General features: G+C 46.3%; 1 protein-coding gene across 1 annotated transcript; it reads left to right on the top strand.

Annotated features, from left to right (window-relative positions):
• Positions 1-239: 239 nt before the first annotated feature.
• Positions 240-25,621, top strand: LOC310861707 (uncharacterized protein). The gene is made up of 10 exons (XM_083769290.1): positions 240-375; positions 416-529; positions 963-1,170; positions 3,042-3,174; positions 8,132-8,205; positions 8,883-9,004; positions 20,206-20,488; positions 21,255-21,605; positions 23,293-24,255; positions 25,009-25,621. Exons 2-10 carry the CDS (start codon positions 442-444, stop codon positions 25,253-25,255), a joined length of 2,469 nt encoding a protein of 822 aa, XP_083625416.1. The 5' UTR covers positions 240-375; positions 416-441; the 3' UTR covers positions 25,256-25,621.
• The last annotated feature ends 48 nt before the right edge of the window (positions 25,622-25,669 follow it).

Below are 25,669 nucleotides of genomic sequence, written 5' to 3'. Positions count from 1 at the left end.
TTGACTTTGTTTTTAATGTCCACCTATAAAGACTCACCCCAAAAATGTTGGGATGCCAGGTGATTAAGGAAATTACAGACTCACTGTGAGTCCCATTGGATTGAACATGAATTGACATTGAACTCCCATTGGCTTTCAGTTTCAGTGACAGTTGTTTCTCATTGGCTGTGAGGTTCAGTGACAGTTGTCTCTCATTGGCTGTAAGGTTCATTGACAGTTGTCTGCCGTTGGCTGAGAGTTTCAGTGACAGTTGTCTCCCATTGGCTGAGAGTTCCAGTGACAGTTGTCTGCCATTGGCTGAGAGTTTCAGTGACAGTTGTCTCCCATTGGCTTTGAGGTTGAGTGACAGTTGCCTCCCATTGGCTGTGAGGTTCAGTGACAGTTGTCTCTGATTGGCTGTGAGGTTGAGTGACAGGTGACTGTGGGAGGGTCTTAGGCAGGATGAGAGAGGGAAGGCAGGCGGTCGGCTCCGCCTACCTGTCTAACTCCGCCTACAGGAAGATCAAGAGGGTGCTCAGCTTCAGACGACGTGAGTGCACACACCCACGCACGCACACACACACACACACACACACACACACACACACACACACACACACACACACACACACACACACGCAAGCACTCACGCACGCGACGCGTCATGCCATGACACGCCCGCACACCACACATGAAAAGGCTGCACTGCCCGGAACTGCCTGTCGACTGTTGCAAAAATAAAAAGAACACTCTCGCTACTCACCAATACAAAGGCGGTTTTGTGGAGTGGAAAGCCTACTTTCCATAGTGGACGCCCCGCCACATTTATGGACAGAAAAGAAAATATTTCACCGGAAGAAAAACAATGTTTTAGTTACTCTACTGTGCGCTCTACAGATCTTGTCAATGGAAAAATTCCATTGACCAAATCAATCAATCAATCAATCAATCAACAAATACTTTTCGTCTCCTTTGTTCTCCAGGTGTGTTCGGCCAGCGTCTGGAGGAGACCGTGCTGTACGAGCGTCGCTACGGGGTGCGCGTGGTGCCCCTGGTGGTGGAGCAGTGCGTTGCCTTCATCAGGGAGCGAGGTCTGCAGGAGGTGGGCCTGTTCCGTCAGCCGGGACAGGCCACGCTGGTCAGAGAGCTGCAGGAGGCCTTCGACGCCGGAGAGAAGCCCTCGTTTGACAGGTACGCTACGACACCGGAGAGAAGCCCTCGTTTGACAGGTACGCTACGACACCGGAGAGAAGGCCTCGTTTGACAGGTACGCTACGACACCGGAGAGAAGCCCTCGTTTGACAGGTACGCTACGACACCGGAGAGAAGCCCTCGTTTGACAGGTACGCTACGACACCGGAGAGAAGCCCTCGTTTGACAGGTACGCTACGACGCCGGAGAGAAGCCCTCGTTTGACAGGTACGCTACGACACCGGAGAGAAGCCCTCGTTTGACAGGTACGCTACGACACCGGAGAGAAGGCCTCGTTTGACAGGTACGCTACGACACCGGAGAGAAGGCCTCGTTTGACAGGTACGCTACGACACCGGAGAGAAGGCCTCGTTTGACAGGTACGCTACGACACCGGAGAGAAGCCCTCGTTTGACAGGTACGCTATACGGCTTTGGGGACCACCGTTCAGCCACCGCTGATAGATTATTATATGTAATCTGGGGGACCTCCAAAATAATCGTAATTGAACTGGAGACCCCCTAAAATAATCATAATTGAACTGGGAAACTCTCAAAATGATCACATTTGAACTGCAGGGGATGTCCCAAGATAATCATATTTAATTGGGGACCCCCCGGAAATTATTATATTCTCAAAATAATCATAATTATTAGGGGTGCACGATTATTAAATTATGACCAATCTCATTATTTGCAGGGTCATATCTGCCGATATTATACAGAGGACCACAATGACGGCTTTGGAAACAAGCCCTGCTTGTTTCCAAAACAAAAAACTATAGGGCTTGGCCCAAAGCCTGTTAATAAAGTATTAAATCAATCAATAAATAGCCAAGTATCTTTTCCAAGTATCTGTTTTCACAACTGAATGACTTCTGAATGAGATCAGTACACAAATTAAATGTTTATTTTTACTTAAATCATTGATGATTTTTTACATTTCTTATTTAAAAAAAAAAACGCTTATAAATTATATAATCTGTATTAATTTGAGACCGTTCCGATACCCATATGGCATTTTTATGGCCGATATAGCCAATTCCGATTATCCTATTGATTAATCTTGCATCCCTAATAATAATCATATCAATTTACAATTTAGGCATTTAGCAGACGCTCTTAATCCAGAGCGATTTACATTTAAGCAAGAACAAAAGCATGGGAATACATCACATAAAAGCATTTATCATGAAACATGCGTAAGCTAAGAAAGTAACAGTGGAATATCTATATAATGAAACTATACATACACTATACATATAAACTATACATATTTACTACTATGCTATACATATGTACTATGGCGTGCTATGACTATATACAATACAATTATAGTGCTGTCTACATAACATGCTATAAGTCTGTGTCAAATGCTATCTAAGCCAACAGAAATGCTATCTAAGGGGTTAGGGTAAGTGCTATGGGCCATGATGGAGTCTGAAAAGGTGGGTGTGTTATCTGACTACAATACTCGCATGAGCTTCGGCTATTTTCACATTTCTTACGTCGCTACATGTACATGCAGCATTCAAACTTGGTGTCCCTATAGTAGACGTGTGGGATGTGTCCCTGAGCCATCAGCTGGGGGAGATGGAACAGAATTTCCCCTGTATGGGATTAATAACTTGATCCCTATTACAGTATATTCCTCTACAAATAGCCAATCTGCATGCTATTTTGCTCTTTTAGAATGAATGAATAAACAAGAAAAAAATACATGTTATTGAACAGTTCTGCCTATAATGCCATGGCCAAAATACCTTAAGAGTGCCATGTTTCAAATGGTTAATAAATATCGACTGTAAAATAAATTCTGCTGCTGAACGTTACGTTGTGTTGTTGTTGTTGTTGTTGTTGTTGTTGTTGCAGTAGCACAGATGTCCACACGGTGGCATCGCTCCTGAAGCTGTACCTCAGACAGCTGCCGGAGCCCCTGGTGCCTTACGGACGATACCAGGACTTCCTGCTCTGTGGACACCAGCTGTCCAATCAGAGGACACAGGTAGGCTTTACTTCCTGCTCTGTGGACACCAGCTGTCCAATTAGCTTTACTTCCTTCCTGCTGTGTTGAACTTCCGTTGCAAGTTGTTCTTTTTTTTTCTTTTTCGTTTTCGTCTTCTTCAGGATTTATATTCCTTAATCCATGTTTTGATCCGATATAATGTGCCGCAACCCACACATGGATCCCAGTCCATTGTTTGGGAAACAGTGCCTTATATGGTTATGTCTGAGTCAGAGTGACATGAGCGTGACAACACTGTCCTCCCATTGGACAGTTTAAATGATCTAGGATAGGATAGGACAGAGCCATTGCAAGGACAGTTCACTCTGAAGTCCATAGAATCCAATGCATTCTATAAACTTCACTCTATAGTCCATAGACTCCAATGCATGATGCAAACTTCACTCTAAAGTCCATAGACGCCAATTAATTATGTAAACTTCACTTTAAGTCCATAGACGCCAATGAATTATGTAAACTTCACTTTAAGTCCAAAGAATCCAATGCATTCTATAAACTTCACTCTAAAGTCCATAGACTCCAATGCGTTCCGTAAACGTCACTCTAAATTCCATAGACTCCAATGCATTCCATAAACTTCACTGCAAAGTCCATAGACTTCAATGCATTCCGTGAACTTACGGTTCAGTCCCTTATCACTCTTGGCCAATAGATGTCTATGTAGAAGAGCCGCCATTGGACTGAAGCCCCATGAGGTGAACAGAGTTTTCGTAACTCTCTCATCTATACGACCCTGGAATAGGATAACCACTCAGATTAGTAGCAGGTCAGTCAGTCATCTACGACACACCAACTTGGCCTACATGTGACATCATGTCTACGTCACACGTAGGCCTGCTAACCTATATAAGTGCTGACCCAGACAGTAGGACTGCATTCCTTCAAGTCATTCATTCAAGGTGTTCAGGATTGCATTATTTTACCGGGAGAAACCCATAAACTACTGAGTGAAATGCTTCGTTGGACGGTGCACCTAAAAGGGCTTCCAGAGACACGGTATGATGCTGCTGTAGCAGTGGACCACAAAGTGTACTGCTTTAGAGGAGACTTTATTGAGTCAGAGCGTCGGACTGAAGTGCATGTCTTCAATACACTGTCTTTATGCTGGACCGAGTTGCCCCCAGAGACACATAGAAGAGGACAACGCCCCCTACAGGTTCACCCCATGAAAACCAGCCGCACAGCTGTGCTGATCGACCCTTTCATCTACATCTGGGGGGGAGTGACTGACATAGGGAACTACAGCAAGGTGCTTTATGCATTTGATGTCGACCACCACAGAATGCTCACACCCAAGGTTTCTGGGACCGTTCCACAGGCGAGGTACGACCACTCAGCCTGTGCTGTTTGGAAAGTCATGTTTATCTATGGAAGATCCAACGATCTGACTGGACATACTAATGACATCTACAAGTTGGACACCTCCACAATGGTCTGGTCTTTAATTAACACCAGAGGAACTCTACATCGTGCTTCATCACATCACTCTGCCTTCGTCATCGGGACAAAGATGTTTGTATGTGGGGGCCTTGGGAACGGGGTCCCCTACAACACCATCAGAGTGTTTGACACCGAGACTAACTCTTGGATGAACACTCCTTCTGCACAGCTTGTTCCAGAAGGACGTTATGTTCATTCAGCCTTTTCCTACAATGGAGAGCTGTACATATTTGGTTACAGTAACATATTTGGTGGCTTCAATGATCTGTGGAAATTCAGTCCAGAGACCTTCACCTGGAAGAAGGTTAAGTCCAAAGGGAATATTCCATGTTTAAAAACAACATGGAGTCACAAGGTATTCTGTTGCATGGTGGGAGATCGTATCATCCTATTTGGAGGACAAAGATCATACAACACAGTCAATGATGACCTGTATGTCTTAGACTTGAGTCCTAGTCTGAAGACTTTATGCAAACTGACAGTTATTCAGTACGGTCTGGAGCAGTCTGAACTCCCACACAACATCAGGTGGGAACTGGCAGCCATGACAACCAACAGCCAATAGGAAAAAAAAGAAAAAAGAAAGAAACAGAGGGAAAACCGATAATACAGCAGATTTCAACACTGCTCTCCACAGCCAGAAACTACATCTTTGATCTAAAATTGAGTTTTTACTAAAATATAACTTATTGGGGTCCAATTTAACTTCCGTGAGTTTAAATTAGTTTTGTTTCGAATCGTTAGCTACCGTTCGTTAGCACAACAGTCAAAGTGGGACAGCGGCCGCGGCCATTTTGAAGATGCGTGCGGCCGTGCGCATCCACTTGCATTGTATAGGCTGCATTCAAAGCCCTGTATGATCTCAGAAACAACATTGAAGCGTCCGTTTCTGGGGAAGACAAGGTTTTTCAACGGCCTGTAGCAGGCGCTGTGATACTCGCGGTCAGGTTTTTCCACCACCGGCCGAGAGAACAACAACCGGCCATGACACCACACACAGTTTGTCATTGTAACATGCCATTACGGATATGTGGCTCTTCAAAGTAAGCGTTACGCGCGATAAAACCTTGGCAATACGCTATCGAGGGATACTGTATGAATTAATGCTGGCGGGAATTATTAAGTATTTGGCGGGGGTGGCTCAATGGTAGATCGGCTGGATGGGAACTATAGGGTTCCCGGTTCGATCCCTGTGGGCTCCCCCAGAGTTAGTGTCAAAGTGTCCTTGAGCAAGACACTGAACCCCTAATTGCTCCTGATGTGCTGGTTGGTACCTTGCATGGTTTCCTCCACCATCGGGGTGTGTGTGTGTGTGTGTGTGTGTGTGTGTGTGTGTGTGTGTGTGTGTGTGTGAATGGATGAATGCAATGCACACTCTATCCATGTATAGCGCTTTGGATGAAAGCGCTAAGTGCACCATTTACAATTTATTTGTGTTGATATACTGTATTATATAATGGGGTCGGACACAATGACCATGATGACCAGAAGACACGATGAGTCATAAAAAGAACACAACGTGATATATAAGGATGAGAACATGACCTTCAGAATATAACGGATCAGAAGCACAGATGCATCTCCTATTGAGCTCATATACAGTAGATGTCATTATAGATGAACCGTCATTGACTGAGCCTATATCCATAACACTATGACCTTCATACGTCACTATGACATATCAAGGTCGTTTCAGTCGGGCAGCGAGTGAGACAGGGCGTTGTCGCCTGGCTATAGATCAGCGACAGGTCTGCTCATGAGGGGCGCCGGCCCGGGACGCATAGCGTAATAATAATAAATAAAATACAAATAAAAGCTCCAGGTCTTAGTCGCCCACGTGCTCGTTCAGGTTCAGGTTCAGGTTTATTTGTCATGTGTATAGATACAGAGTATAGGCCTACATACAATGACATTTATTTTGCTCAGAGCACTCTCCGTCTTACATACACAGGACATAAACAAACATCTACAGGGCAATAAAAGACAAAAAAACAGGAAAAGAAAAGTGCAAGTGAAGTGAAGTGCAATACAGTTCAAGGTCAGCTGTTCAGCAGCCTGACTGCCTGGGGGTAAAAACTGTTACTGAGACGGGTGGTACGAGATTTGATGCTCTAGCACTTACCCTAACCCCTTAGATAGCATTTATGTTGGCTTAGATAGCATTTGACACAGACTTATAGCATGTTATGTAGACAGCACTATAATTGTATTGTATATAGTCATAGCACGCCATAGTACATATGTATAGCATAGTAGTGAATATGTATAGTTTATTATGTATAGTGTATGTATAGTTTCATCATATAGATATTCCGCTGTTACCTTCTTAGCTTACGCATGTTTCATGATAAATGCTTTTATGTGATGTATTCCCATGATTTTGTTCTTGCTTAAATGTAAGTCGCTCTGGATTAAGAGCGTCTGCTAAATGCCTAAATTGTAAATTGTAAATTGGTAGCGTTTTTTGGAGGGGAGTAGTTTGAACAGGGTATTTGCGGGAGGGTGGCTGGTGTCTTCCATGATGTTATGGGCTTTTCTCATACAGCGAGTGGTGTAGATGTTATGGAGACTGGGTCATTCTCCATAACAATGACAGTGACAATTTCACGGGACCGTGCCCACGCATATACGCGTGTGCAATCGCCCCCGTCAACTTCTACACGTGTGTCCAAAATATAAACTCACGCCATATCCATCCATCCATCCATACATACATACATACTGTACATACATACATACATACATACATACATACTGTACATACATACATACATACATACATACATACTGTACATACATACATACATACATACATACATACATACATACATACATACATACATACTGTACATACATACATACATCTTCAACCGCTTATCCGTAGCCGGGTCGCAGGGGCAACATCTCCCCCAGAGAGCTCCAGACTTTTTTTCTCCCCAAGTCCGTATATATACGGACGTCGACGGGAATTCTCAAGCCTCCATAAGTCTAGGATCGGCGGATCGCTGTCTGTCCATAGTGGATTCTCTGCCATCCACATTTCGGATTTAATTTGTGCCTTTGTACCGCCATGTAAAAGCTTCTGACGACATGTTAAAGAGTGTGTGCGTGTTCCAATGATACTAAAGTGTGTGTGGCGAGTGTGGGGGTGGGAAAACCCGGTCTTTTTTTTCCTTTTTTTTTTAAGATATATTTTTGCGGCTTACGCCTTTTATTGGTTTTTTGAAGGGACAGACAGTAGGCTGACAGGAAACGGGAGAGAGAGATGGGGGGAAGACATGCAGTAAAGGCCGTGTCGGGCTCGGGAGTTGAACCCGCGGCACACTGCGACTGGATTACCAGTCGGGTGCCCAAACCCGGTCTTTTAAAGTGAACGCGTATGCTGGCACTGTGAACGGGGGTTTATGCTAACAGCTAGCTGTAGAGAGATAGAGTTAATGACGCACATTCTCTCTCTCTCTCTCCCTGCCTCCTCCTCCTCCACGGCGTTCCACAGGGTCTGATGGAGCTGAGGAGTTTACTCCATGACCTGCCGGTGGCCAACTTTAACCTGCTGCACTACATCTGCCAGTGAGTTAGTTTGCACGCACGCACGCACGCACGCACGCACGCACGCACAGAGTCAGTGAGTTAACCCATTCTGACCTGAGATCAGATTCATACGAGGTTTCCACTGGACAAACACTGGGTCTGATTAACCCATTCTGACCTGAGATCAGATACTAGAAATGTCAGTCGCTCTTCGATTTTTCAAAAATAGCAGACCTACAAGCTCGTATCGCGCCACTCGGTGGCGCGATATGAGCTTGTAGATCTGCTATTTTTAAATAGCTAAAGCATAACATGATGCTAACACCAAAATGGGTGCCCGTTCAGAATCGGTTAAGAGAGAAATCATGAATGCATCAAAAGTAATCAACAAGCTATACTAAGAACTGTTTGAATATCGACCACATTGCCAAATTATTATAAGAAAGTGATTATTTCAGTCTTCACTCTGAACACTTTCAACGGAAATAGTCGATCTACAATCTGAACACGCGCTGACAAGCTTGTAAATCTGCTATTTTTGGTTCATATGGTACCCTGTTTCTGTTTATGGAATCTCTCAACTGTGTGTGTACTGTGCGTGCGTGCGTGCGTACTTTGTGTACTGTGTGTGTGTGTGTGTGTGTGTGTGTGTGTGTGTGTGTGTGTGTGTGTGTGTGTGTGTGTGTGTGTGTGTGTGTGTGTGTGTGTGTGTACAGATTTCTCAATGAGGTCCAGAGTTACTCCGGCTACAATAAGATGAGCTGCCAGAACCTGGCGACCGTATTTGGGCCCAACATCCTCCGGGCCAAGGCTGAGGACCCTCACAGCATCATAGGAGGTAATCTGACCCTCACAGCATCATAGGAGGTAATCTGACCCTCACAGCATCATAGGAGGTAATCTGACCCTCACCCTCACAGCATCATAGGAGGTAATCTGACCCTCACAGCATCATAGGAGGTAATCTGACCCTCACAGCATCATAGGAGGTAATCTGACCCTCACCCTCACAGCATCATAGGAGGTAATCTGACCCTCACAGCATCATAGGAGGTAATCTGACCCTCACAGCATCATAGGAGGCAATCTGACCCTCACAGCATCATAGGAGGTAATCTGACCCTCACAGCATCATAGGAGGCAATCTGACCCTCACAGCATCATAGGAGGTAATCTGACCCTCACAGCATCATAGGAGGTAATCTGACCCTCACCCTCACAGCATCATAGGAGGTAATCTGACCCTCACAGCATCATAGGAGGTAATCTGACCCTCACAGCATCATAGGAGGTAATCTGACCCTCACCCTCACAGCATCATAGGAGGTAATCTGACCCTCACCCTCACAGCATCATAGGAGGCAATCCATATCCTGATAGATAGATAGATAGATAGATAGATAGATAGATAGATAGATAGATAGATAGATAGATAGATAGATAGATAGACACAGACAGACACATAGACAGACAGACCAAAACAAAACAAAACACATGGCGCACTATAAAAGCCAGCAACGCATATAGCCCGTCTGGTCATTTCATAGCAGGCATGGTTGTCTATGTTTATTCTGTCATCTCCGGATGACAGATGGTCAGTCAAAGATAGAGTCTGGATCTCACTACTGTATGACATCATGCTTATGTGCAGGCAGGCCTCGTGGCACTTTAGTGAGATTACACACACATAGTGATGATGACTCAGTAACACTCTAAACTTATACATGAAGGGGCGCATTTCTTTGGTCCGACGCACTAACAGCAGTCCCACATGCAATAGTCCGACGCCCAAACCCTAACCTAACCAAAACCGCATGCAGAAGCCACGGGTGTGTCTTAACCGGCCACGCATGTGTCTTAACCGGGACCACGCATGTGTCTTAACCGGCCACACATGTGTCTTAACCGGCCACGCATGTGTCTTAACCGGGACCACGCATGTGTCTTAACCGGCCACACATGTGTCTTAACCGGGACCACGCATGTGTCTTAACCGGCCACGCATGTGTCTTAACCGGCCACACATGTGTCTTAACCGGCCACGCATGTGTCTTAACCGGCAACGCATGTGTCTTAACCGGCCACACATGTGTCTTAACCGGGACCACGCATGTGTCTTAACCGGCCACGCATGTGTCTTAACCGGCCACGTATGTCGGACTAACGTATGTCGGAATATTGGATATCTCAGACTAATGTATGCACCCCTACATGAGCAGGAGTCATCAATATAATGTCTAATGTGTCTGTGACAAATTTTAGATTTTCCGTTTTACACTTACACACCATTATGATTCATGATGTTATTATTTAGTTATTATGTTATTATACCCAATAAGGGCCTTTCTCGGCCCCACCCCTCTCCCACTGTTTATAATTGTGTTTAGTTCCCAAAATGGCCGCAGCACCAGGAAGGGGGTGGGGCGGAGGTGAGCGGGCGGGGTCGACATATGAGCTGCATTCAAGACACTTGCCTTGTGTCTGACACTTGACTTGTGTCTGACACTTGCCTTGTGTCTGACACTTGACTTGTGTCTGACACTTGACTTGTGTCTGACACTTGCCTTGTGTCTGACACTTGCCTTGTGTCTGACACTTGCCTTGTGTCTGACACTTGCCTTGTGTCTGACACTTGACTTGTGTCTGACACTTGACTTGTGTCTGACACTTGCCTTGTGTCTGACACTTGCCTTGTGTCTGACACTTGCCTTGTGTCTGACACTTGCCTTGTGTCTGACACTTGACTTGTGTCTGACACTTGACTTGTGTCTGACACTTGCCTTGTGTCTGACACCTGACTTGTGTCTGACACTTGACTTGTGTCTGACACTTGACTTGTGTCTGACACTTGCCTTGTGTCTGACACTTGCCTTGTGTCTGACACTTGCCTTGTGTCTGACACTTGACTTGTGTCTGACACTTGACTTGTGTCTGACACTTGCCTTGTGTCTGACACCTGCCTTGTGTCTGACACCTGACTTGTGTCTGACACCTGACTTGTGTCTGACACTTGACTTGTGTCTGACACTTGCCTTGTGTCTGACACTTGCCTTGTGTCTGACACTTGCCTTGTGTCTGACACCTGCCTTGTGTCTGACACCTGACTTGTGTCTGACACTTGCCTTGTGTCTGACACCTGACTTGTGTCTGAACACAGCTTTGATGGTGTTCCCCCCATCAAACAAAATGTTTGGTCAAACTATATGGGCTTCCATTGGAAATGCATTTGAGCGGCCATTAAACACAGACACAAACACAAACACAGACCCCCCCCCCCCCCCCTAACATACCTGTTATGGTCATGTAGGACTGTCTCTTATTGTCCGTTAAATGTATAACACTTATTTTGACAGAAATGTCCACCACAAGCCCACATGGCGATGACCGCTGTACATGTGGACTGCATCTAGTGTGACTTACACAACAATCTTAAAGGTATATTCAGTGATTTCACTAAAAAAAACCTTAGGTTTAGTTTTTGGCTGGGACCTAAGCTTTTCATCCAATCAGGATAGAGAGCCAAAAACGAAACCTAAGGTTTTTCGACCCCCCCAGGGGTTAACTGGGGACAGGGAGGAACTCCTTATATGGTCAGCACACTCTATGGTAGAGAGGATTATCACAACTGTCGTCTCTTTTTCCAGTGTACGGCGGTGGATAACAACGGAAACAGGATAGGATGTGACGAGGTTGAAGAAAAGCTTTATTTTTTGTATCCAAAAGCCGTCCAGCAGTCAAGACAAAACGATGAGAACAAAAGGGAATTCTCCGTGGTTCCTCTGGATTTACGCAACACACAGTACAACTCTTAGCCGAATGATGAGTTTTAACCGGACCCAGGACCCCTTCTTCTTGGCAAACCTGGCCTTAAATAGCATAACTAGGTCCTCCTCTCTACTGGACATGCAGCGGGCGTTTCCTGACTTTTGCCAATGAGATCCAATGGGATCTGAGACCCAGCTCCTTCCGGTCTAGAGAGAGGCGGGACTAGTCACAGAGAGGACAAAGGACCTGATCCGGTTCTAACTGGGCGATGCTCTTTAGCTGATAAACCGTTTTTAAACTTTAACAAAACTTGAACGTAACTGTACACAATTTATAAACATGGTTACTCATACCTTAACAGTATATAAAAATGGAATGGAAACACTTGTAGTCAGAAAATGTTACGAAACTATAACGTGAAAACTGAACACTCTAAATGAAATGAATTAAGAACAGTGTGACCAGTGGAATTTAAAACTAAGCACAAACATGACGAAACCCTATGTTTTTTTATCATACCTTTTACAGGAGACTTTAAACTCCCTACAATTAGTTATAGTCTTAGATTTATTATATAATCATTGAGTTTTAACTGTGGCTTTTTTACCAGTACCAAATGGTTTAGCAACTGTTCCCCTTCTTCTTGTGGCAGACAATAGGATCTGGTTTCATTCACACCTATGAGCTGCTTCAAAGGTTTTTTAGAACAATAGATGTTACATTTAGTCAGAAGCCCCGGAGTGAGAAGACCTTTTGGTCTGTGACCACTAAACCAGTTTACTTGACTCAGTAAAAAACAGTACCATAGATATTTAGTTAGTTAATTTATAGAAAATTATACGACATTCCTCCCTTTTATGGTGCTATATGCTCCATAAACAATTTAACTAAATGAACTGTCAGAAAGGTCCTCCCTTTTATGCTTAAAAATCCCACAAAAAGAAAAAGAAAATGAAAAAAAACCTAAATTGATAACACATTTTTTACCCCCCCCCCCTTTTAACCGACCAAAACTTGTCGGTTAAACCAAATAGGAGGAATGAACAGAACATCAACTAATCAATCTAAACCAAAATACACATAAAAAATATACTTAAAGTAGACATTATAATAGAACACTTTTTTTTTTTTTTTTTTTTTTTTTTTTTTTTAACTTTAAAACTCCAATTTCAACAAAATAACTCTGAACCACAGAATGTCTATTTTCTTTTCTTCTCATGCCAAAAAATGCACAAGAGTCGAGGTGGGCCCGGCCGGACCTCAGAGCACAGATAGAGGGACAGATGTTTAGAATAGAGTTGAGTGACAGAAAGGTAGGGCATGCCATAGTGACACAGACGGGGTTTTTGGGTACTTTGGGCCAATATTTCCAAGCACGAAACTGTGCGGGGGAGTGACAGGGTGAATCTTCCTCAGACTTCCTCTGCGTAGTTACACAGCTCCAGATCTGTGTATAATGATACATCCGTTCCATCGTCCATTCTCGCTTCCATGTCTTTGGTACCCTGGGTGAGAACGGACATCTGGATGGCCTGCAGTGCCATCGTTCCGCTCGTTCCCCCCGTGAGCCCTTTGATCACCAACACTCGGATGATTGGTAGACAGCAACATAACACGATCGCTGCGATGACGAGTAATCCTACGATTCCCAGTCCTGCTGTGGCCAAGTATGCCCCCCATCCGCCTAGATGATTTTCCAGCCACCCAGTCAACCCGACAGTGGCTCCGGCGTGTGCATGAAGTTCAGCCCTCAGCTGGTGTAGATGTCCCATTGCCTGAGTGAACGTACCGTTCACCGCTGTAGAATTTGGGATGTATGTACAACAAAAATCGCCAAACATGGCACATACCCCTCCCTGGGCGGCTAGAACTACGTTCAGCACCTGCCGATTTTGCCACGTCATCTGACTGGTGGTTGCCAGTTGTTTGCCAATCGCCCCCATGGCAGAGATAGTAAAATTCAAAAATCTCTGTTGATTGTAGTACATGTAATTAATCCATTCTGCGTCCACCACGATTCCAATTAGCGGGGAAAACAGGCTACCAAAAGCAATTGCCGCTTCATCAATGGCTTTAAATTCCTTTGGTACGCCATGGGGTGTGCCAAATGCATCGAAATATACCTGGGGGGTAGGCCGCGGCCCCTCTTCTCGTCGGACTCTCCTAGAGCCGGACCCTACCCTAGCGTTGACCTTCTCTGTTGGAATGATGACTACTGGTTGAACCACCTGTACCCTGGCGCACCTACCCGTCCAATTTAAAGGCAATGTTTTGTATAAATGATTTTCTCCGCATAGCCAGAACTGATCTGTGACAGCCCTTGTGGCGTAGTAAAGTGGGCATGCTTGGGGAGCTGGGACCGTAACCTTTCCCTTTAGCATCGCCCCTAATTCAAGTCTGGGCAATTTCCCATTCTTGGGCTGGCACAGATGTTCATAAACCTGGGTGTCCTGGGGTGCATATGATAAATCCCAGATTGCTTCACACCGTTCCTCAGTAAAATTCCCCATCTCCACTAGTGATGCTGTCTGTGTCCCCAGTCTACCCCTTTCAAAGCATTCGAACGTACCCACTAGTTTCAGCACTCCACTAGGGATTGTAGAAGGCTCTGTTTGCACCTGTATGTCCAGTTCACTACACATCTTTCCTTGGGTTGGCAGTGACTCGTCATAATGTTCGGCAGATCCCATATATTGTAAGCATTCTGCCAGGCAGGGAGGCACTAAACTTGGGTCAGATTCATTAGTTAATACTCCATTAGAACTTAGTATAGCTTGTTTCTTTTCTCTCTCACAACTTCCCCAACTGAAACGTGTATTTAACACAGTGAGATGAGTCTGATGTGCCTGTGCACAGAAGTAACAGTCTGACTTGCCTATTGCCATAGTAGAAAAGACGCTCCATTGATACCAAGAATTAGCTCGTGCCATGTGATATAATGGTTCCAGAATGTCACCTGGGTTTGTGTTAAACAAACTACCCACATGAAACGAGCCAGTTGCTTTTGCAATCTTTTCATCGTCTGGAGTGACCTTTCTCACAATTCTATGCTTAGCTATTTTTACACTGGGCTTATTGTTGGATTCTGGAGTGTCGTCCGTTCGTACCCTGGAGGCATGAGTGACCGGCGACGTAATTGTGGAGGTGACAAAACTACCTAAAGTACTTTCCATAAGGGGAAACTCAGTTCCAACCGAGTTGGTATATATTAACGCTGGGCTAGGAGAGGTAACGCTACCTGGGGTGACCGTGCTGAGGTTCGGGGTGGGATGATTCCTAGTAGGAGCATTACGGGGAGTATTTGCCGGGCTGAGTAGGTGATGTGTAATGACAATGGAAGTTACAGGTGCATCAGATATTTCCTGAAGGAATGAAACCACTCCAAAAATAGCATTCAACCTAGACAATGGACTTGAGGGATGCCGGCTGCTGCCGCGTGGAATTGGCTTTACAGGAGTCTGGGTCGGCTTAGAGCCTGCTGACTCCCGGTGAGGCTGGATGATTGGTAAAAAATGAGCCTCCTGTACCGGTTGCATGAGTGTGGAGTACTCGGGCTTGGCCGTGGACATGGGCTGCTGGGTACTGGTACTGAATGGACTAGACATTGTACCTTTGTGGCCGACGACGTTCTCGGACTGGTCTTGGGTCCCTGGGGAGAGCAGTCTGTGGTTCTCTCCCCTGGACCGGAACCCCAGTTGGCTCAGCGCTGCTGTCCTGGCTGTTGCCGTCGGCAGGTGGGTTTGGAGGGACGAAGTCGATGTTGATGGTGCTGAAGCGGCCGCCGGTGTCGAGGTTGGTGTCTTCCATGTCTGCTGGAGGAATGTGAGGCCGATCCATATCATCCTCAGTGCCATCATTGTCATCCTGAGAGCGCGCTGCGAGTGGTGGTTCCTTCCGTCGGATGATGAGGTCTGGGCTGTCGTTTGCTGGTGCCTTCACACAATGGTTTAGGTGATACCACGTGGGTGACCCCTCCACCTGTAATGCTGTACCAGTGCACCTGGTTACTAGGAACGGTCCGGATCTCCGCCCATGGAACCACTTCCTGCGGAAAATTTTTACGTACACCTTGTCCCCTGGCAGGATAGTGTTAGATGGTGTGCGCCCGGCTTCCTCCTTCTCCTCCTGTTCCTGTTTGGTACAAACATAAGAATATATGCTTCTATGCAATTTTGACATATACTTTACATATGCCTTCACTTCATCCTCTAATATTGAGAGGCTTGGACCCTTCCCCCCTACATGAATGCCAGGGGTATTCATCCGTCGGCCCATTGCAAGTTCATGCGGGGTCATGTGCAGGTGTCGAATTTCACTCGATCTGCACGCCATCAATGCCAGGGGTAAGCCTTCCATCCAATTAAGACCTGTTTGCTCACAAATCTTAGTAAGTCGATTCTTCAGGACGCCATTCATTGATTCCACCATGCCTTGGGACTGGGCATGATAGACGGCTCCTAAACGCTGCTTTATACATAGTTTCTGCAGAATCAATTTTACTGTTTTATCAACAAATTCTTTTCCATTGTCTGATGAAATCCGAAGTGGTATCCCGAACCGCGGGAACACTTCTCTGCATAAAAAATTTGCGACTGACTGTGCATCCTTTCTCTTAGTGGGTGTGGCCTCCACCCATCTTGAAAACCTGTCAACGACTACAAGCAGATATCGTTTGCCCGAAATGGGTTTGATCATATCCACATAATCTATTACCAGTTCTTGCATTGGGCCCTTTGGCGTGGGTATGTAGCCTGGTGCTGTTAATACCCCCCTTCTCACATTGTTTGTCAAGCAAATCGTGCATCGACCCACAATATGATCAATTTGTTCTAAGAGATATGGGGCCCAAAATCCATATTCTTTTGTGATTTTCCTCTTAACCTCCCCCCTTGATACATGAGCCAGGCCATGCGCGTCCTGTATCAACAATCCCAATAAATCAGGGGGGGCAATCACAAGTCCCTCGTGGTTACGCCACAAACCTTTTTCGTCTTTGACGGCGCCCCTGTCCCGCCATAGAGCCTTGTCCAGCTCACTAGTCTCTTCTTGCATTAAAATCAAATCTTTTAGAGAAATATTCTCTTCGAACTCCACGTCATGTGTTACTAGAAGAATACTTCCCGTTCGGTTGGCACCTGCAATCGCCTTCGCCGCTGTGTCCACCGCGACATTACCTTTTGTAACCTGTGACATGTCCTTTCTGTGTGCTGCACATTTCACAATCGCGATGGCTTTGGGTAACATTACTGCTGATAACAATTTCAAAATTTGTGCATGGTGTTTGATATTCGAGCCGTTAGTCTTCTTAAAATTTCGGCCCTTCCATATAATCCCGAATGAATGACATACCCCCATGGCATATACGCTATCGGTGTAAATCGTTACACGTTTGTCGACAGCCATCAGACATGCCTCGGTCAAACCTATGAGTTCTGCTAACTGGGCGGAGCAGGGCTGGGGTATCACCTCTGCCTTTACAGTGATGAAGTTTGTACCCTGGGCCTGTACCACTGCATAACCAGCACTCAAGGTTTCACCAATGCGATAACACGAACCGTCTGTCCAGAATACTAAATCTGCATTCGGGAGCGGTTTAGCCTGCAAGTCATCTCGTAATTTTGAGTACATCTCTGCTTCTAGCACGCAATCGTGCGGCGTTCCATCCCCTGGTGCGGGCATGGATCTTGCCGGATTTACCACTTCACATCTAACAAAGGTCACATCCTCTAACTCCATCAACCTGTGATAATCTCTGATTCTTGACATAGTCAGGGTGAACTTGCCATAGTTCAGGAGATTTCTCACACTATGATGGGTGAGAATTGTGATGGGGTAGCCCATGGTGATTGCTGAAGCCTTTTCATACATCAAATACACACCTGCCAATATCCGGTAACATGGTGCCAATCCCATTTCCACTGTGCTATATGCCATTGAATAATAAGCTATGGGTTGGGCTGCTGTGCCTATACCTGTGTGCTGTGTAAGGATGGCCCCTACGTGCTTCTCGTCCACTGTTGAAGACACGTACAACAGAAATTGCTTTGTATAGTCCGCTAATGCTAGTGCTGGGGCCCCTATCAAACAGTCGTTACGCACAGTTCAACTAAAACTACCCACCCATGTGTAAGTAGAGCACCTCAGCCTATGTGGGAAAAACGATAAATATTTTTAAACCCTAACATAACCTCCCTCATCGTAGTTTTATCAACACCGGAAGAAATATAACGTCAAAACCAGTATTAACCCATTACGACACACTTTACGACAGCCGGCCGTGGCCGGACGGCAATCGTAAAGAACCAGGAACACGCACGCATCTCAAAACGTAAACAAAGGCTATAACCACCAAGCAGGACGAAAGCACGTCACACAGAAACTACATTATAATCGCCCGGGCAGAAAGTTTAATTCCACCCCGTTTGTTTTGTCCCGACCCAACCGAGGACATACATACCTTGTTTCCGAGTCAATCACCACCGCACACCGCCATTAAAATAACCCTCCCAGGGTCCATTGTTATGATGCAACGGAAAATTGGCCAGCGATAAATGAAACAACTCACCAATTTTCCGCCTCGATCAATTCACTGCTTCAGGCTCCAATCTGTCGTCTCTTTTTCCAGTGTACGGCGGTGGATAACAACGGAAACAGGATAGGATGTGACGAGGTTGAAGAAAAGCTTTATTTTTTGTATCCAAAAGCCGTCCAGCAGTCAAGACAAAACGATGAGAACAAAAGGGAATTCTCCGTGGTTCCTCTGGATTTACGCAACACACAGTACAACTCTTAGCCGAATGATGAGTTTTAACCGGACCCAGGACCCCTTCTTCTTGGCAAACCTGGCCTTAAATAGCATAACTAGGTCCTCCTCTCTACTGGACATGCAGCGGGCGTTTCCTGACTTTTGCCAATGAGATCCAATGGGATCTGAGACCCAGCTCCTTCCGGTCTAGAGAGAGGCGGGACTAGTCACAGAGAGGACAAAGGACCTGATCCGGTTCTAACTGGGCGATGCTCTTTAGCTGATAAACCGTTTTTAAACTTTAACAAAACTTGAACGTAACTGTACACAATTTATAAACATGGTTACTCATACCTTAACAGTATATAAAAATGGAATGGAAACACTTGTAGTCAGAAAATGTTACGAAACTATAACGTGAAAACTGAACACTCTAAATGAAATGAATTAAGAACAGTGTGACCAGTGGAATTTAAAACTAAGCACAAACATGACGAAACCCTATGTTTTTTTATCATACCTTTTACAGGAGACTTTAAACTCCCTACAATTAGTTATAGTCTTAGATTTATTATATAATCATTGAGTTTTAACTGTGGCTTTTTTACCAGTACCAAATGGTTTAGCAACTGTTCCCCTTCTTCTTGTGGCAGACAATAGGATCTGGTTTCATTCACACCTATGAGCTGCTTCAAAGGTTTTTTAGAACAATAGATGTTACATTTAGTCAGAAGCCCCGGAGTGAGAAGACCTTTTGGTCTGTGACCACTAAACCAGTTTACTTGACTCAGTAAAAAACAGTACCATAGATATTTAGTTAGTTAATTTATAGAAAATTATACGACACAACAAAACAAAAAAAGAAGTGATATTTGAATTAAGTGAAATCACTGAATATACCTTTAACTTAAAGGGATACCATAGGCAAGTCTGTGTGTGTACAAACACACTCCCCCCGGCCTCCTCTCTCTGACAGACATCAAACATGTAGCTGTTAATCACTCAACAAAACAATCAACTCAAGTTCAAAGAGGTCTCTGACATGTTTACGTATTCCTTTACGTAACAGCTGATGTATATATGTGTGTGATTGGTGCAGAGTGCAGCTGATGTTATATAACGGTGTGCGATTGGTGCAGAGTGCAGCTGATGTTATATATATATATATATATATATATATATATATATCCCATTCTGAACGGGAACCCATTTTGGTGTTAGCATCATGTTATGCTTTAACTATTTAAAAATAGCAGATCTACAAGCTCATAGCGCGCCACCGAGTGGCGCGCTACGAGCTTGTAGTTCTGCTTTTTTTTTTTTATCGAAGAACGACTGACATTTTTTAGAATCTGATCTCGGGTCAGAATGGGTTAATCAGACCAGTGTGTGTCCAGTGGAAACCTCGTATGAATCTGATCCCAGGTCAGAATGGCTTAATCAGACCAGTGTGTGTCCAGTGGAAACCTCGTATGAATCTGATCCCAGGTCAGAATGGGATATATAACGGCCTGTGATTGGCTGCCCAGGTGCAGCCGTCGTGCAGCAGCTGATGCTGGAGCTGATCAGGGAACAGCGGTCTCTGTTCAGCAGACCCCCTCCTCCTCCTCCAACGCCCACCTCCTGCTCCGCCCACCAGGAGGGAGGCGGGGCCTCCCACCTCCAGCCCCGCCCCTCCGTCTGCTCCCGCCAGCTGTCGCTGCCCCTCATCACAGAGCGGCCGCCGGGAGGCTCCGCCTCCTCTGCTAGCCCGGCGGCGGCAGCAGCAGCGCATCAGTCCAGCAGCACTGCAGACCACCAGCACGACCCCAGGTTTGGTTTTCAGCATTCATCCATTCATCCATTCATTCATTCATCCATTCACTCATTCACTCATTGTGCACTCGAAAAGCCCCTCAGACCCCTTTTTCCTCCGGTTATATTTTACTCATGATTTAGCTTTTCCGTTGCTCCAAAACCGCAAGACGGAAGCATTTGGAAATTTGCGAGAGGCAACAGTCTGGCAACGCGAGACTAAGGTGGTCTTTTACACGAGAATGGTGTTCATATAAAACGGCAAAATAAAGTATCGTTTGCTGATGTCCTTTTACACGAGAACGGTGTTTTCAGGAGGTGAAAACGCAAAACGGTGAATCCGCAAAACGTATGACATCATGGCTCACGTTGGTTCACAGCAGAGCCATACATAGATATGATATAATATAGTTCCTGAACAAGCCTCCCTCCTCGCCTACAAAGTGCTGCTCATCAGCGATGGTGAATGTAAAACCATGATGTAAATAAATGCCTTGCGATAGGCGGCAGCAGCGTTTATGTAGCCTAATGTATTAGTATTAATATATATCCATCCCGTGGCGCGCTCCGCCTGCATGCTCTGTGCTGCCTGTTGCGTGAAGGCGGAGCTGGCTCTTCTTCTTGTATGTAACGTGGGCGACTGGTGTATTTGGCAGCCCGTTACCGCCACCTAGCGACATTATAGCGTTTTCATAAAGTGTGCGTTCTCGTGTAAAGGGTCAAGCAAAAAATGGGACTTTTGGAATGGAAGCTGTTCCATACTCTGTCCTTTAATTGTCCCCAGCTGTGTTCCGTGGGGCGGTGCTGCTGACACTGTGAGCCAGAAGAGAGGGCACCGCTACACCTCGTCCCACCCCGAGAACTGCTTCAGTCCCCTGCCTTCCACCAGCTACCTCCCGCCCCAGCACCACACCTCTACCCCCGCTGCCACCCTACCGGAACCTTCCACCAGCTACCTCCCGCCCCAGAACGACCACCAACACAACACCGGCCTCCTGGAACCTTCCACCAGCTACCTCCCGCCCCAGAACGACCACCAACACAACCCCACCTTACTGGAACCTTCCACCAGCTACCTCCCGCCCCAGAACCACCACCCCAATACCAACACCACCACCACCAAACAGGACCCAAGGTTAAACATTGTTTTGGAATTTTCATTCAGTTTGAGTTAGTTTACATTTCTTTTCTTTTTCGTTTTTGTTAGCTTTTAGAGCGGGTTCGCCTTTTTTTTTTTTTTTTTTCCTTTTTTTGCTTAGTTTTAGCTTAGTTTTTATTAGTTTTTGTGATAGATATATATATATTTTTCATAATACTATCTGTCAGTTGCAGGATTCAAACTAGTCCTATTGTGTAATAAAAACTCAACAAAGGTACCATTTCAAAAATATATATTCAGCTCAGTCAGATACTGTAACTAATGAATAGATTTAACCAATATTGATTATAGAATGAGAATATAGAGTATGCGCATGCATAAAGTGAATGGCAGATCGAGTGGCAAAGTTAATTTAATGTTCAATCAAAATAAAATAGGACTTTTCTGTTTGGATGTATGAGCTGTCAAGGCCAGAAAGTAGTTTTTTGTCACTCAATACAATAGGCATTCCCGCATAACTTCCGGGTATGATGATGATGTCACGCGCATACCCTCTATACAAGTGTGCATATAAAATTGTAACTTGGCGTTCGGCTCGTCACAATTAAACACCATCATTAAACATTAAACTTTTACCGCCACTTCGGCAATTGAAGCCTAATTTTGATACTAACGCTTGCCGCCATTGCCGAAAGCCCTTCGGCAATTGCTTTTTATAGTGCATTCGATCAAGCGACCCATAATGCTACTCACGTTAGGTCCATGGCAAAATGACCGGAAACGGCGGCTTTTCAAAATAAGAGCTCAAATTAAAACAATGCTGGCGTGAATTAGGTCCTAATTTTTCAATAAATTATAGTAGTAAATGTGTTAAGAGCAGGGAGACAGATACAATAACAACCCCCCATGGGGAACACACACCGGTGGTGCTGGGGTGGTGGATGGAACCAGGAACCATATGCAGAGGGAAGGCAGGAAGAAGCATGCAGTCTAGGTGAGATTAAATACCCCGTGCAAATGGTCAGCTGACTGCCACGTCAGCATATGACATGCGGGTCTTTCAAACACTGATACACCCACATAGTATTAACCCCTTGAGTATATGTATGCGCCCTTGAGCACAGCATGAAGCCGCTCAAGTATATCTGACTATAACAAAATACACACATAAATGGATGCACCTGGGACGTATCCTCAGTGATGTATCCCAAGGTCATCGGGGGTTCGGGTCTCGCAACATCATACCCCTCACTCAGGTGACCCAGCCGGGAGTGATCAAGTCCCAACTTACGTCCCAGTAGCTACCCTCGATAAGTCCCATTAGGGAAAAACCAGGGCCACACAATCCGTTCCTCCTGAACTACTCTGCCGGGACTGGGAGGTACCATTCTGGCACATGGAAGGACTAGGCTCTGTGGGTTGACACCTGTCCGGGCCCCTCCTACGTCTCACCAGGTCCACTCCTGCTCTCACCAGGTCAGGCCCTGTGCTAACTCCGCAAGCTATACGTATCATTTGCTGTCAGTAACAAGAAAAACGAAGGGCGTTCTGTGTACAGTTTCAGTTCGTTGTTCGTTTTGTAAACACACAATTCAGTTTCATGCTAGCTATCTCGTTTTATTTTTATTATAGTTTTTGTTTAGTTCAGTTCACGAAAATGTTTTTTTTTCAAAATCAGTTTTTGTTATTTCGTAACGTTTTCCTTAACTATAATATCTTGCAGACTGGACCCTTCGACCAGCTACCTCCACCACACCACCACCACCACCACCAAACTGGACTACCAGCACCACCTGCCCTCCAGTCATCCCGCCTTCCCTGCGGTTCCGACCGCGGCCCCGGCGACACCCGGCGGCCTCCAGTCCCGAGAGGACCCAGCGGTGCCGCTGGACCGCTCCAGGCCCAGAGCGGCGCTCCGCGGCTGGGCAGAGGCATCGAGGCCCAAGCCCGGGGAGGAGCAGGAGGAGGAGGAGGAGGAGGGCGAGGCCGCTGGTTTCTGGGCCTCCGCGGCGAGAAGGGGGGCGTCCGCGGCGGTCGACGGTGCAATGCGAGAGACGGCCAGTGGGGGCAGCAGCAGCGACGCCCTGGACGACAGTACGCTGTCCGTCTACGACAACTTGGAGGTGGGCGTGGCGCAGAGAGGGCGCTACTCGGAGTCGAGCACGGCGGGTTGCGACCCGGGCGACGCCCCCGCCCCCTCCGTGGAGGAGGCGGGGCAGACTATAGACTCCGCCTCTTCCTGGTCGTCCTGCGAGATAATCCCATTGGACGAGAGCGGCGGCGGCGGGGAGAGTCCCGCCTCGCCATCGCTGTTGAGGTCGCCGGGGTTTCCGTCGAACCGGGGATCGGAAGACGACGACGACGACGATGAGGAAGACGAAGAGGACGATATGTTTCATCCGAACACTCCGGAGTCGTCCTCGGCTCCCACCGACGAGCGTCTGAGCACGGGCAGCTCCGAGGTGTTCCTCCCCTCCGGAACCTCCGACCTCCAGGAGAACTCCGACCTCCGGGAGAACTCGGAGCTCCGGGAAAACTCGGAGCTCCGGGAGGAACTCCGGCAGCCCAGGATGGAGGAGGAGGAGGAGGAGGAGGATGAGCACCCCGAGGACATGCACTCTCTGGTGGCTGAGCTCCGGCAGCAGATGGCCAAGCAGGAGATGGACTATCAGGCCAGGGTACACAGGTGAGAGAGCAAAGAGTTAACTCTATAATTGCGGCTAGCTGTTAGCATAAACCCCAGTTCCCAGTGCCAGCATACGCGTTCACTTTACACACACACTTGTTACACATTGGAACAAGCGGACACCGTTTACCTTTCGTCAGAAGCTTTTACATGGCGGCGGCGTCGCGGTACAAAGGCACAAATTAAATCCGAAATGTGGATGGTAGAAGATCCACCGAGGACAGCGATCCTGGAGTCCGACTTATCAACTGCGTTCAACTGCTTTGCACTGTGACTACTTTTTCAATCCCATAGTTGGAACGTTGGGGTGTTGCCATAGGAACTGGACTAATGTTAAAAGCTTCCGTAGGCCTCAATCATTGGGGTACGTATATATATATACGGACATGGGATATGACGCCACCTAGCGTCGACGTTCGTATACGTATCTTGGGGAAAAAAGAGTTAAAGCCGCACTATATGTAACTTACCTCCTATTACCTTTTCTTATTTGATAAGACGAGATAGATAGATAGATAGATAGATAGATAGATAGATAGATAGATAGATAGATAGATAGATAGATAGATAGATAGATAGATAGATAGATAGATAGATCAATGAATAAAATAAAACATTGTGGAGTGTGCGCAATGTAAAACAATAAGATGAATACAATGAATCAGCAGAATGTCAAATGGTCTAGTATAGTCAGTGGTTGATTATGAAGAAAAAACGATGTTCTCTTTTTTTCCCTGGCTTCATCCTCTCCAGGCTGGAGAGGTGCAACGACGCCCTCCAGGGGCAGGTGAGGGTGCTGCGCGCCAGCCTGGAGCAGCAGAAGCGCTGGCACAGCGTGGCCGAGATCAAGATCCGCAACGTGGAGCGAGCGCGCGCCGACGCCGACCGGCGCAACGCCACGCTGCAGCGCGAGATGGAGCACTTCTTCAGGATGTTCGGGGAGATCAGCGGCGGCGGAGAGGGAGGCCGCGCGGGAGAGCGCTTCGTACAGAGTTTCTGAACGAGAGAGACGGGAGAGAGTCGAGTGGTTTCAGGCCAAGGGGCGGCCATAGCTGAGTGGTTAGTGAGGGGGAGCCAGAGCATAGACATAAAAAGGTAGTTTGCCTCCTTCGGCTCCAGGGAATGTGTATCTCTCTCGAGAGGAGGCAAGCTTTTCCTCGAGATTCCTCAAGCTTTCCCATAATAGGAAGCATGAGTGGCGAAGCTCGCCAAGTAAGCTCCCGCGTGGGGTCGTTAATCGGTAGATGGGCCAATCAGACAGGCAATGTAAACCAAGCGTTTGTTTTCTCATGCCAATAAAGCATCCTTTGGATTTGACTGATAAGTCGACTATACTGGCCAATCACAGCGTGCCTTCCTCGTTACGCTGGACACACGTGGCTACAACGAACTGCAGCGGCCAATGAGGCATGTA

This window comes from Protomyctophum parallelum, assembly GCF_964188405.1.
Source record: "Protomyctophum parallelum genome assembly, chromosome: 1".
NCBI lineage: Eukaryota > Metazoa > Chordata > Actinopteri > Myctophiformes > Myctophidae > Protomyctophum > Protomyctophum parallelum.
This window is presented reverse-complemented; position numbering and strand designations above follow the sequence as displayed.

Excerpts from the sequence above, each read along its gene's own strand:
- LOC310861707 (XM_083769290.1), top strand. The coding sequence starts at position 442 with ATGAGAGAGGGAAGGCAGGCGGTCGGCTCCGCCTACCTGTCTAACTCC. Across the intron at positions 9,005-20,205 it reads CCCTCACAGCATCATAGGAG|GTGCAGCCGTCGTGCAGCAG; the intron begins GTAATCTGACCC and ends TTGGCTGCCCAG. Across the intron at positions 24,256-25,008 it reads TATCAGGCCAGGGTACACAG|GCTGGAGAGGTGCAACGACG; the intron begins GTGAGAGAGCAA and ends CATCCTCTCCAG.